Raw genomic sequence first — 14007 nt, 5'->3', positions numbered from 1 at the left:
AGCGGGGAGGGAGGGGGAAAATGAGCTGATGCAGGGGCTTACGTGGAGAGCAAATGTTTTGAGAATGATGAGGGCAATGAATGTACAAATGTGCTTCATACAATTGATGCATGTATGGACTGTGATAAGAGTTGTATGAGTCCCCAATAAAATGATTTAAAAACAAAAGAAAAACACGAACTTAAAAATGACATCGTCAGAAGTTCAGACGTTAAGCCACTTGGATGACTTCGACTTTCACTTGCCACTCATTAAATGCCCCTGCCTTTTTCTTCCCGATCCCTGCGTGCATCCCTGCTGAACGTCGCTCTCCCCCTTTAGAAAGCATGCACCTTCATTAAATCCAACCTGGATCCCAGGCACGTGGATTCCCTCTTCTACGCCGCCCAGTCCAGCCAGGCCCTCTCGGGCTGTGAGGTGAGTACAGATCCCGTTAAATGAACTTTAACCTATAAAGCCGTTCTGAAAAGAGGGGGTTCACATCGAATCGTCCGTTTTTGTTTTCCCACCAAACAATGAAACTGACCTAAGAATCCGTGGTGGGGGTGAAAATTCCGATCTTATGTTTTGTTTTGTTTTTCCCTTAAGCCAAATGTGTCTCTTTACCTCCTGACCTTTTGAAACCCTTCCCTGAAGCTTACCTGAGTTTTGTTGTTTTTTTGCTTACCTGGGTTTTAAGTAACTTTTCCCACAGTTGTTACTTCTCGTAGGAAGCTTTGGTTTTCTTCTCCAAAGAAGGGGGGGATGATGTTCGCAGTAGAGGAAGAGTGCCCCCCCACCCCCCATTTCTAGAAAGCTGTCTGATGGCCTTAGCAGTGCTTTGTCAGCGTCTCTTCTAGGGAACAGACCCTGGCGAGGCGGGGGTGTCATATGTGACCAGGTGTGACTCGGCCAGTTGCTCTCCATGCCACCTTTGGTGTACCTGCCATGAACTTCCAGCCCCTGCTCTAACCCTCCATGTCTCCCAATCCCTCTAGATCTCTATTTCAAATGAAACCAAAGACCTCCTTCTGGCAGCTGTCAGTGAAGACTCGTCGGTTACCCAGATCTACCACGCGGTTGCAGCCCTGAGTGGCTTTGGCCTCCCCCTGGCATCCCAGGAAGCACTCAGCGCCCTGACAGCTCGTCTCAGCAAGGAAGAGACTGTGCTGGCGTGAGTCACCACCCGTGGGTGCTTCTTGGGCATTGTTCGTCTCCGTCCTCTCCTGAGAGGGTTCGTCCCTGGGTTTGACAAGTACCTTCAGGTTGGCTCCTACGGGCCTGGCACTTGTAGGCACTGCAGGCACAGGTATAGTGATTGCTGAGGCAGCTGAGGATCCCTGTCCGTGTGGACCGTACATAGAGCAGCCCAAGCTGATCAGGCAGGAGGCAGATCCCGAGTCAACGCATAAGCCCTGGCCCAAGGCTTGCCTTTGGAGGTTAGCGTGGCTGCGGGAGCCACAGGCCCTGTGTTGAGGCTTGGTTGGGGCCCAGTGAGATGTGGTTGGCATTGGGGGCTCTGCAAACACACAGGCTGGGGGAATCTCTCAAAGTGGCGAGTGACCGCATCTGCTGGGAGAGCTGGGCGTGCAGAGCTGGCCCAGACTCAACTCGACAACAGGCTTAAGTGAGGGAGAAAGGGACTCTGAGCAACTCCTGTTTATTGTTATTAATTTAATTTTGGGACCATCTTAGCGATGTTTGCTACACACCTTAAAATTGGTGGTATATGTAATTGTTGTTGCTTTTAGACATCGGGTCTCTTCATTTACATTTCCCCCTGTGTGCCCCCCATTTCATTGCCACCCTAGAGAGAGAGGGTGTAGCGGACCTGGAGTCCTGCCTTGGCGGGTGCTCCATGCCAGAGCCCAGGGAATTCTTCACAGGAGCATTTAGATGGTTTCCTGGGCCATTGGTCCTGTTTTGCTAGTAACCAAATTATTTCTGCCCTGTACCGTTCGTTCTTCAGGGCAGAGTTCACAGGCCATTGACATTCTGCCCCTGTCACTGCCCAGTGCACAATCACATGATCAGCTGTCCGTGGCAGTGGCCGACACCGCTCCCAGGGTTAGCACCCGGGTTGGGCCCTTGTGCCTCTTTCCTGTGGGTTCTAGTTCTTTCCATCCTACTCCTCGTCACTTGTGGTGGGATGTTAAAACCCCGCAACAGGACACAGTACGAGCAGGTGCGCTCATTTAGACAGACTTGGGCTCGAATGCTAGCTCTGTGCCGTCTTTGCTCTGTGACATTGGGCAGGTTACTAACCCTGTGAGCTGGGACCAGGCATCTCCCATCATGGAACTAAGGTGAGAAAACCACTGGGCTAACACACAGGTGAAGAGCCGAGCACGGTGCCTGGGTCTTGGTGGGTCTTCTCTTTAGAGTGCTTCCTGGTGAGGTCGTATTGTTAGAGACCAGGTGACTTCCTCTGTCAGATTGCCTTCGGTTTTCTATTAGGTTGTCAGCTTCTTTGTGTGCAAAGTTTATAGAGCTTGGCACATGGTAGGGAGTTCAAGTCCAGCTTCTTCTATTAAGCCCTCTGTGAACGTGGATGGGTACTTCCCGGCCTTGTTTTTCATATGCAATAGAGGGAACAGGATGTCCGTCTCAGGTTTATAACTTGTGAAGCACAGACTTGGCAAAAGGAACCCTAGTGGCACCGTGGGTTAAGCGTTGGGCTGGTAACTTAGAGGCCAGCAGTTTGAGCCTACCAACTGCTCTGCCGGTGGAGGAGGAGGAGGCTCTCTACTCCAGTGAAAACGGACAGCCTCAGACCCCCTGTGGAGCAGGTCTGCTCCGGCCTGCAGGCTCGCTGTGAGTCGGAATCGCCTTAACTGCGTTGGGTTTGGGTCTGGTTTAGTTTATTTCCTTTTTTCTTTTCAGGAACTTTTTGAAGTCTCATCATATAATACAACAAAACAAAACAAAAGCCAAACTAACTGCCATTGAGTCTGTTCCGACTCATAGCAACCCTATAAGATAGGGCTAGTATTTTCCCTGTGGGTTTCCGTGACTGTAACTCTCTGCAGGAGTAGAAAGCTTCATCTTTCTCCTAAGGAACTGCCTGGTGGTTTTGAACTGGTGACTTTGCAGTTAGCGGCCCAATGTGTAGCCACTATGCCACTGGGGCTCATATAACAGTACCACTATTATTCCCTATTTGAAGAGTCCTAATGGCACTGCCAGGTGAGCACTGGACTGCTACTGGCAAGGCCTGTGGTTCAAGCCCAACAACTGAAAGTTGCTCTGTACACACCAGCCTGCATGATCATGAGGTGTCGAAGGGATTGTTATCAGTCATCAAAGAACAAAAAAATCATATCATTGTGTGCTCACCTCCCCGATGTGATCGCTGAACACAAATGGGTGCATAAGCAAATGTGGCAAAGAAAACTGATGGTGCCCGGCTATCGAGAGATGTAGCATCTGGGGTCTTAAAGGCTTGAAGGTAAACAAGCGGCCATCTAGCTCAGAAGCAACAAAGCCTACATGGAAGAAGCATACCATCCTGTGCGATCACGAGGTGTTGAAGGGCTCAGGTATCAGACATCAAAGAATAAAAAATCTTATCATAGTGAATGAGGTGGGGAGTGCAGAGTGGAGACCCAAAGCCCATTTGTGGGCCACTGGACATCCCCTTACAGAAGGGTCTTGGGGAGGAGACGAGCCAGTCTGGGTGTGATGTAGCAACGATGAAACATACAACTTTCCTCTAGTTCCTAAATGCTTCCTCCTCCCCCACTATCATGACACGAATTCTACCTTACAAATCTGGCTAGACCAGAGGATGTACACTGGTACAGATAGGAACTGGAAACGCAGGCAATCCAGAGCAGATGATCCCTTCAGGACCAGTGGTGTGAGTGGCGATACCGGGAGGGCAGAGGGAGGATGGGTTGGAAAGGGGGAACCGATTACAAGGATCTACATGTAGCCTCCTCCCTGGGGGACGAACAACAGAAAGGTGGGTGAAGGGAGACGTCGGACAGGGCAAGATATGACAAAATAATAATTTATAAACTATCAAGGGTTCATGAGGGAGGGCGGGAGAGCGGGGAGGGGGCCGGAAATGAGGAGCTGATGCTGGGGCTTAGGTGAAGAGCAAATGTTTTGAGAATGATGAGGGCAATGAATGTGCAAATGTGCTTTACACAATTGATGTGTGTATGGATTGTGATAAGAGTTGTCTGAGCCCCTAATAAGACGATTAAAAAAAGAGAGTTGCTCTGTAACGATGTCTGCTCCGTGAAGACGGACGCCCATGGGAGCCTGCGTGGGAATGGCTTCAGTGACACAGTGGGTTTGGGTTTTGGTGTAAATTGGGACTCTTCAAAGTAGACCCTCTCTGTCTTTGTGGACTTTTCCTAGGAAATCTGTGTTCTCAAACGTGTCCTGAATGGAAAACAGAGTATCTGTGAATCTCTGCTACAGTTGTCATTGTGGCCTTCCCATGCACCCATTTCTTTGAATCCTGACACTATATCATCAAGACAGGCTCTGCCCCTCTGGTGTGGTGTCTAGTGCTCCCCCGGGAAGAAATGGGTGGCTGGGGAATAAGTCGTTCAATCCAGTGACAAAACTGTCCTCAACATGATGCTCACGTCCCAGTGGGACCTTCCTCCTAGCTCCCTGAGTAGCCCTATTCTGAGCTCAGCGTTCATCACAAGCAGGTGTGGGGGCTGGGTTTTGTGTCTGCCTTGTTGGGAAATGCAGTTTCATTTTCTCAAGCACGTTAGAACAACAGATATCCCCCAGGAGTCCTTGAATACTCAGGGGGTTCCCTCTCTTGTGACGCCTCTGTTTTCCAACTTGTCATCTTAATGGAATTTAGTTTTCCATAGAGGGAATCTAAATTGTTAAGACCGCGACCTGAGCAAACAGATGCTTGCTGTGACTCCCCAGCCCGTTGACTTGTTAAGCGCTGGTTTCACGCCAGGCCGCCAGCCCTTGGGAGTTAGAGAACTCTGGGAGCGGGGATTGGATCACAGTTGGCTTAACCACCAGGGGGCCTCCATCTTCCAGAATCCTCCCAGAAAAACAGCACTTCTATTTTCCACATGACCTGCGTTCAGAGAATAGAATCTAATTTTTTAAATTCAAATGTGCACATGCCTACCACATCCTACCTGTAAAAAGTTATTCTTGCACAAATGTACTCATCAATCAAGGGAAATGCAAGTATGCATTGCCTAACACCGAGATACGTTCAGTGGAGTTGGGCAGCAAGTGATTTGGACATTGTATGAATGCTCTGTTCACACCTTTTGGGAGCCCACTTCTGGCTATCCTTATTGTTGCCACTGCGGCTGCTTCTCAAGTGGCTGGCAGAGGCCAGAGTCACAGGTGGCACCAGAACCGTGCCCTTGTCCTCATCTGCCTGAATCTCATCATGGCCCACAGCTGCAGGGGTCTGGGACCTTGAAAGCCATTAGAGGGTATTAAAGAACAAAGGGAGCTAGTTTCCCTTAAAAACAAAAAGCTTCATGAGCCTACAGGCATCTGTGTGACTGGTATGTGTGGTGGTCCAACATTGGCAAACTGAAGTTTATGACCAGGTAGAAGAACAGTGGAACTCAAGGCTGATCACCTGGCGATTACAAGAGTCAACGACATCAAGGCATTCCCAGCCCGTGTGGTTGCTGGTAAGAATGCAGGATGTCCTTATCCTTCTGTGGACTGGCCTGGAAAGATGCCTACACTGTAATGTATTGAAGCAAAGATGGCTTGGAGAAGAGTTATCCTTTAAGGAGTAGGTGCCACGGGCATTCTCGCTCTTTAATAGTGTATTATTTGAGTTCTGGACAAAGACATACTCTGATAATGGGATTAAAGTGAGGACTGAAAGAAGAATAGATTCAGGTTTGGGACCAACTCCTCTGCCCCTCTGATTGAATGCCTGCAGGATGAGTAACTCGGGTCTTCCTTGGATGATGATGGCATGCGGTGAGACATCGCGCTCAGTTCATGGGATGCTTTCTGTGCATAGGGTATCTTCTGGTTCCTAAAGAATTGCTCCAGGTTCCACCTGATAGCTTCCTGTTTTGCTTGCAAATGTAGATTCCACATATCTTTGGCCCAGGAATAGGAAAAGTAGAAATGTACCTGGCACTGGGCCTTGTAAAGTAGAGGAGATGACAGGTAAACGTTGCTTGAATTGGATCCTGTTCTCCTTCAGTGTATGTCTCCCAGCCCTTATTAGTCTATAGCCACAGCGTACTGTGTGTGGTGAGCCTGGGTTCCCTCCTCCCTGGGCCCATCGTACTTTCTGCTGCTTCTCTGGCCCAGGTTGCCTTCTCTGACTGCCATGATCGCTTCCAGCCTGTGTCGCATCTCTCCCACTAGCTTGCAAATAAGCCCCTGAAGGGCTGAGACCGCCTTGAACTTTCAGAGAACAAGAGCAGGATATTTGAGAAGTTCCCCGGGAACGGGAAGAGAGTGGTTGAAGAAGGACTTCTCAGCCATTGGAAATCTCCTGTTTACCTTCCAGAACTGTCCAGGCTCTGCAGACAGCTTCCCACCTGTCCCAGCAGGCTGACCTGAGGAGCATCATCGAGGAGATTGAGGTGGGATTTGCTTTTGGCAAATGGGTTTCCCAGCTCCTCCCTCTGAAACCCTGTAGATAGACATGCATGATTTATTAAGGACAGATCCACAGCCCACGTAGGTTAATTTGTTGCATCTATTGTAGGTTTGCATTGAGGGCTTTGTAGGTTGCCCTCAAACTGATGGTCAGGGACTCTCGCCTCCTGGGTGCCCCCAACATTCTGTCCAGAACCAGCTAGTGCCTCCAGTACCGAAACTCCTGGGCTTGCGAAGGCATCCTCCTCCCAGAGCTACGGAATAGGCTGCTCTTGAAATAGCTGTGTGATACGCTTTGCTCTCTGGAACTAGGAAGTCTGGTAAAAGTGCTGAGTGGCTGACACCAGATTTAGACTGAAGAACTGCTCACAAGGCGCAGTGTGTGTACTGGGACGCAGTGGTGCACGGGCCTCACTTCTGTTATCACACTGCACTTTCCACTTCCCTTTTGTTGTGACAGGACCTCGTCGCTCGCTTGGATGAACTGGGGGGCGTGTACCTCCAATTTGAAGAAGGCCTGGAAACCACGGCGTTATTTGTGGCTGCCACCTACAAGCTCATGGACCACGTGGGGACCGAGCCATCCATGAAAGAGGTGCCTGCCTAACAGCCCTTGGTTCTTAACCCACGTCATCGGTTAAGAACAGCTTTTGTCCAGGGCGGTCCGTTCTGTTAGTCTTGGGGTGTGGTCACCCAGTGTCTTGGGGTGGGCCTCGAGAATGCGAACTCAGACAGTTGTGGAGAAACTGGTGGTCAGTGGGGCTGACATGGAAACAAAATGTGGCATTTGCTGTACATGGGCTACGTGCCGGTCAGGAGGCAGTGGCCAGAAGGGCAAGTGAATTACCCGCTCTCTCCCCTTTTCGTCAGACCTCCCTGCCCGCCTGCCTCATGAGTGCTTCCCCTTTGGTGACCCTTGCAAATCCTCTTTCTCATGAGAAGTGCCGTGCACTTCACAATTGCCCGTTCCTCCATGCCGCCCTTGTCCTCAGCAGTAGCTAATCTCTGCTGATTGACAGAGTTCACTGGGCGGCATGTGTGTCTACCAGACATCCGCTAAGAGTCCCTTTTATTTCCCCCAAGAAGAGCTTGTTAACCTGAAAGAACCTTCTGTCAGAGTGGTGGGGGGAGGGGGGAAGCCTTTCTGAGTAGGGCCTGCTCCGTGAGAAGGATACCAAGCCGTGATCCGATGTACTCAAAACACGAGCCGCTATTGTTTTGATCTTTGAAGGCGAGACTTGGGTTTGCCGTTAGAACCTGTATTTCTTCCACGCGTTAAGAGTTGTTGTATGCAGACTTTCTTTAAGTCAATGGCAAATACCTGCCTTGGGCATTTGAATTCACGTTATATTTTCTCCAGAAAATTTGAGCTAATAATGTGTTCCTATAGTTACATTCTTTAGGCACGGTTTCTTTCATCTTAAGGGGCTCTGGTTGCGAAGTGGGTTAGATGTTGGACTGCTAGCTCCAGGTTGGTGGTTCAAGTCTATTGGTTGCCCTAAGGAGAAGGGCGAGCTTGTCTGCCACCCCGGCAGGATTCGCAGTCTGGGAAACCCTGCGGACGGAGCAGTTTTACTCTGCCCTCGGACTGAGGCTTCTCAAGGGTTCCGGGTGGACACGATGACAGCAAAAGCACAGGCATGTGGCTCTTGGGGGAGCAGTCATCTAGGGGTGCCCTTGCACGTAGTGAACCAGGTGAATTGACAGTGCCCTACACATCCAACTCACACGTTTGTTTGCTTAATTTCCAAGCTTCCACGAACCAGATATTTGGCTGCGGTAATTTTGCTGTCACTGCTTTTGATGCAGCAGTTCTAGTGAACAGTTACCCATTTGGGCACGTCAACAGCCTAGTAATGGAAAAATGTAATTGGTACAATTAAAGGGAATTATTTCACGTCGCCTGTGAATAACACTGTCAGGAGCAGGGAGCTCTTTTGTTAGGTAGTAGATTTTACCAAAAAAATCTAATGGAAGTGGAAAATGTTTCCTCTTCAGTAAATACCCTCCAGAATTTTAATAATGTCTTTTCAGGGCCCCCCTTTTAAAAAAAATGTTTTTAGTTTTCTTCTCTCAGCCCATTAGTTCTTAATGAGAGTTATTTTCATTTCTTTTGGGACATATGATGTAGTTTCATAAATGTAAACTTAGCCCCTTTTACTGTGCAAAGGTAGGCTGGGCAGGTGGTAGGGTGGAAGGAAGAGTGGGGGTAGTTTAACTGGGAGGAGGATTTGAGGGGAACCAGGGAAGAAAGTATCTCATTGTGGAAGGACTTTGGACACTAACAGACCTACATTTCAATTTTACTGTTTTTCCTTTTTTTTCTTTTCTGGTAGAACTTGGACAAGTGACTTAACTGCCATAGTTTCTCCTTTGGAAAAGAAATGGTACCTGTCTGTCAGGGTTTGTGTTAGGCGGTAGAGTTAATAGCTAGAAAGCACCTAGTACAGTTCTTGGCACATACAGACATTTAACAAATGGTTACTCGTAAGGGTCTTTTGCACTATACTTTCCTAGCTTCATACAGGAGAAAGACGGGGCTCTCTGTGCCCGGGAAGAGTGACAGTCTCAGGAACTCACAGGGGCAGTTCCACCCTGTCCTGTCGGGTCCTTATGAGTCAGCATCGACTATCTGGTAGTGAGTTTGCAGTTTGCTTTTTATCCAGTGATCCCTTCAAGACACTAGGGTTCTGCTAGTACACCGTATATACCCGTGTATAAGCCAGGTTTTCCAGCATAATTTTTAATGCAGTTTTTGTGGTAAAATTAGGTGCCTCGGCTGATATTCGGGTCGGCTTATAGTCGACTGTATACGGTACCTTATATGCTTCTCCCTCTCAACAACCAAACTCCCTGCCCACGGACAGTGTAGAACAGTGTAGAACTGCCCCCGTGGGTCTCCGAGGCTGTAGCTCTTCAGGGGAGCAGAAAGCTTGAGTGTGCCATCTGCTGGCTGCTCTCCCAGGGCCCCTGACCGTCTAGAGGTGTGCTTCGTAGGGAGCAGTTGACTACGCAGTTGGCGCTGCTTTTCTGTTTTTAACGACAGCCTTGAGTTGGACAAATCATTAAGCTTTGAAATTCCCTTCTTGACCAATTTCTCTTTGAAAAATGTGCCTTACTTCCGTAGCAATCAGGAAGGCAGTGCCCTGCATGTGTTTAGCAAACATTCCGTAAACGCCGAGTTTATACTGAGCCTGCAGAGGGACCCAGCCACCAAACCCCGCTTTGCCACTTCAAGGCATCACGTGTGTCCCCGCCCTCTCGGCAGTGTGGTTTCATGACAGAGACACCTTCCTTCCACGGGAAGACCTAGATAAGGGATGACTGGGTCAGGTGGGAAGGAGAGCGTGTCTCGCCCATTGCCCTGCCAGAGAAAGATCTGGAACTACCGTCTCGTTTTCTTTCAGGATCAGGTCATCCAGCTGATGAATGCCATCTTCAGTAAGAAGAACTTTGAGTCCCTCTCAGAAGCCTTCAGCGTGGCCTCCGCCGCTGCTGCACTCTCCCAGAATCGCTATCACGTGCCGGTGGTGGTGGTGCCCGAGGGCTCTCCTTCCAGCACGCGAGAACAGGCTGTCCTGCGGGTATGACTCACTCTGCCGCCATTGCTGGTGCCACACTCCCAGGGATCGAAAGATGGAGACACATTGCCCATTACTGCCCCTTGAGGACCTGCCCATTAAGCCTAGACCAAGACTCGCTCCCCTTGCCTGGAATTTCAGACATGACCACGGGGCCCGAATTAGTCACAGGGTCCTTCAGATCTTCCCTCCTGGTCCCCCTTCCTCCTAGAGCAGCGATTCTCAACCTGTGGGTCGAGACCCCTTTGGGGGTCGCCTAAGACCACCGGAAAACAAATATTTCACAATATGTAATTACATGTTGTTTTGTGATTAATCCCTATGCTTTCATTATGTTTAATTATGTTCAAATTTGTAACAATGAAAATACATCCTGCATATCAGATATGTACATTACAATTCATAAAGTAGCAAAATGACAGTTATGAAGTAGCAACGAAAATAATTTTTTTTTAAATCATTTTATTATGGGCTCATACAACTCTTATCACAATCCATACACACATCAATTGTGTAAAGCGCATTTGTACATTCATTGCCCTCATCATTCTCAAAACATTTGCTCTCCACTTAAATCCCCGGCATTAGGTCCTCATTTATGGTTGGGGGTTACCACCACAGGGTCGCGGCCTCAGGAAGGTGGAGAACCCCTGTCCTAGAGGAACTAGAATAGTGCGGGCATTGCATACATAATAAGTGGAAGAAAAGGGCATTTCGGGGTCTGTACAGGTTTTTTCTAGATGTGTAGAAAAGCCTTATTTCTACAATGCACTGCCCAGTACCAGAGCTCTCTAGACGGCTGTTCTGAGAAGGCAGTTCTCGTGCCGGTGGGGTCTGGTCCTCGTAGCTGGTGGAGCAAGCAGCGGGCCCCCCACCCCCGCCCCCGTGCTGACACGGAGCCTTTCTGTTTCCTCATCACCCGCCCTTCCTCTCGGCAGGAAGCACAGGCTGCTTGTTTGTGTTAACTCTTCAAACCGTGCATGTGTGTAAGTCTTGAGTATGTGGCATTTGCTTGTTATTTAGAAACAGTGACCAGGCCTTCAGGAGAAACTGGCGTTTTACTTAATGTCAAAATGTTGAGGTTCCAAACAAACCAGTGCTGTCTCTGTGGTGGCACTCTTGAGGACGTGTCCCAGTGTATGACTCACCCCTCAACAAAGATGGGGTTGGACGCAACCTAGTGAACACAGTTCAAGAGGGGATAGGGCCAAGAGGAAAGAGGGTTGGCTTTGAAGCTGCACAGGCTGGGTTTGGGCCCAGGTTCAACCACTGAGCTACAGCGCTCCGCCCCCCTCCCCTTGGTGGCTTTTGTTTCTTAAATTTGGAAAATAGAGGCGGCCATGCCTTCTAGCTGGTGCAGTTGGTGTGAGGATACGTGTAACGTTTGCGGCATAGTCACAGTAATAGTAGTCATTGTTAGCTTTCATAGTAGTTATTAATGCTCCATACGTTCCCTCATTTTCATATTGCCAGTACCTTCACAAAATATCTTTCTTGCTAATGATATATATATATAAATATTCTTTAGTGTAGGAAGAAGTGACTTCAGAAAGAAGTCACTCTGTGTTTCCCTGGGCGCCGTGGCCTCATTTGAAAACTGAGATTACCCCATCTTAGGTGTTCTGTAAACAGTCCTCCTGAGCCTGATGGCCTTTCTCCCGTTATCTGATCCTGGGGGCGCAGGGCAGGGGTCAGTGACATGTCCTGAGGTGTGATGTTTCCTCCCTCTGGATAAAAGCACCACAAGCAAACCTCTCGGCCTTTGTTCTGACAGGTCCCTTTCTGTTTCTTTTGCAGCTGCAAGTCACCAATGTCCTGTCCCAGCCTCTGACTCAGGCCACCGTCAAGCTGGAGCACGCGAAGTCTGTGGCCTCCAGGGCCACCGTCCTCCAGAAGACGCCTTTCGCCCCGGCGGGGTAAGTCCACAGTGGATTAGTGCATGGTGCAAACATGGCTTTTGGAGCACTAGCCTGCAGCCAGATAACCCCAGTTAATGTGGTTATTAACCAAGAACATAAAACCAAATGTAGCACAGCACTGGTTAGGTCAGTTTGGTTGACTGGTATCAAAATTCTATCCTTGTAAGAAAGGGATGTTTAAAGCGAACAGTGTTTTACTTTGGCTGTACTGCTTCCTGTCCACATCTAGTTACCTCTACATAGGATATAGACAGCTAATTTAAGATTTAATATTTCTTTTCTTGCTGATCTATTAGTAATATATCCTCATTATGGGAAAAATACAGAAAAGCACAAAAAAGAAAATAAATCATCCATAATTTAACTACCCAGAAAGAACTATTATTAAAAAGTTTTTGTAGGAATGTAAATATTTTAATTGAGTTTGGATTTTTTTTAACATGATTATGGATTTTATTCGAACCACGGGGTTTTCGAGACTATGAAATAGCATTTACATTGAAAATAAACAAGAACCATTCATTAAAGGTTCACATGGCAACAGAAGTTACACAAATTAGACTCTCTAACCAACTTCAACTTTATTCCAGAGTTTGGATTTTTATCTGTAAAAGTGTGCCTTGAACATTTCCCCATGGGATTGAATATTATTCTACAACTTTATACTTAATGGCTACATATTATGCATCTTTAAAAAAAATCAGAGGTTAACTTTTGTATGAAACGTGGCTAAGTGTTACTACATTAATAAGCTGGTCCCTGTGCATCAGAAGCTCTGGCTTTCAGAGAGAATACATTTATTTGTCAGTCATGAGTGTATATAAGTGATAGGTGAAATTCAAAAGCAAAAATTTTTTTTAAGAATAGTTAGTGGGATGCTGTAAAGATATTCTTGGTATTTTGTTATGTAATTAAAGCAAAAAAAACCCAAACCCAATGCTATTGCATCAATTCTGATTCATGGTTACCTGTAGGACTGGGTAGAACTGCCCCTGTCAGTTTCCAAGACTGTTAACTCCTTACGGGAGTAGAAAACCTTGTCTTTCTCCCAGGGAGCCTCTGGTGGTTTCCAACTGCTGTCCTTGCAGATCACAACCCAATGCATAACCACTACGCCACCAGTGCCCCCGTTAGGTAGATAGCATTATTAATTCATTACCTTTTCTTCCTTTTTAAAATAAAAATTAGAATATGTTTGTAAGAGTAAGATTGTTCCTTTTTAGGAAATTTACAAAGCACAGCAAGCAGAGATAATACAAAGTTACTTACAGTTCTACTACCCTGCATCAAACCACTTGGAAGATTTTGGAGTGGTTTTTGTTTTTTTTTCTTCTATGCGAGCATGTATGTGTGTATGTGTCTTTTTATGAAACATAATGGGGACCCTGCTCTGTGTACTGAACCTGCAGCCTGGTTTGCCTTTAATTGTGGGAGGCTACCAGATGGAGGTGGGGTTTTAGGAGTGGCAGGGGTCTGGGGAACAAAAAGAAGACCTGGGGCGCTGGGGAAGGGAGGTCACTGTAAATAGATCAGAATGTGGAGAAAACACAAAACTGTGATTGAGCAGACAGGTGACGCGGGTGGAGTGGAACGTGAAGGAGAAAGTGGTGTCACCTGGGGCCATCAAGGAGCACCGCTCTGTAGCCTCTCGTGTTCATGACGCTCCTCTGTGAGTCCGTGCTAATCATGCTGCCACTCTTCACAGGGACGGGTTTGAACTAAACTTCGTGAATGTCAAGTTGCCCAGTGGTTACTATGACTTCTCTGTCAAAGTCGAAGGTGATGCCCGTTACATTGCGAACGCTGTAGAGGTAGGTGCTTTTCTTTTCTTTTTTTAAACATTTTATTAGGGGCTCATACAACGGTTATCGCAATCCATACACACATCAATTGTGTAAAGCGCATTTGTACATCATTCTCAAAACATTTTCTCTCCACTTAAACCCCCA

The 14007-nt window shown here is 47.7% G+C and overlaps 1 protein-coding gene across 2 annotated transcripts in view; it reads left to right on the top strand.

Moving 5' to 3' along the window:
- Positions 1 to 14007, top strand: part of RPN2 (ribophorin II) — a 53890-nt gene that overhangs the window by 16268 nt on the left and 23615 nt on the right. For both annotated transcript variants that reach the window (XM_030887071.2, XM_045295257.1), the window contains exons 3-9: positions 322 to 417; positions 978 to 1153; positions 6467 to 6542; positions 7019 to 7153; positions 9966 to 10142; positions 11937 to 12055; positions 13764 to 13869. In XM_030887071.2, coding sequence (XP_030742931.2) covers positions 322 to 417; positions 978 to 1153; positions 6467 to 6542; positions 7019 to 7153; positions 9966 to 10142; positions 11937 to 12055; positions 13764 to 13869 — 885 coding nt within the window. The remainder of the gene's footprint in view (positions 1 to 321; positions 418 to 977; positions 1154 to 6466; positions 6543 to 7018; positions 7154 to 9965; positions 10143 to 11936; positions 12056 to 13763; positions 13870 to 14007) is intronic.

This window comes from Echinops telfairi, unplaced genomic scaffold (genome assembly GCF_000313985.2).
Source record: "Echinops telfairi isolate 266 unplaced genomic scaffold, ASM31398v2 ScPeMD7_5592;HRSCAF=6446, whole genome shotgun sequence".
In the NCBI taxonomy this organism is placed as follows: domain Eukaryota; kingdom Metazoa; phylum Chordata; class Mammalia; order Afrosoricida; family Tenrecidae; genus Echinops; species Echinops telfairi.
The sequence above is the reverse complement of the archived record's forward strand: the minus strand, read 5'-3'. Positions and strand labels throughout refer to the sequence as shown.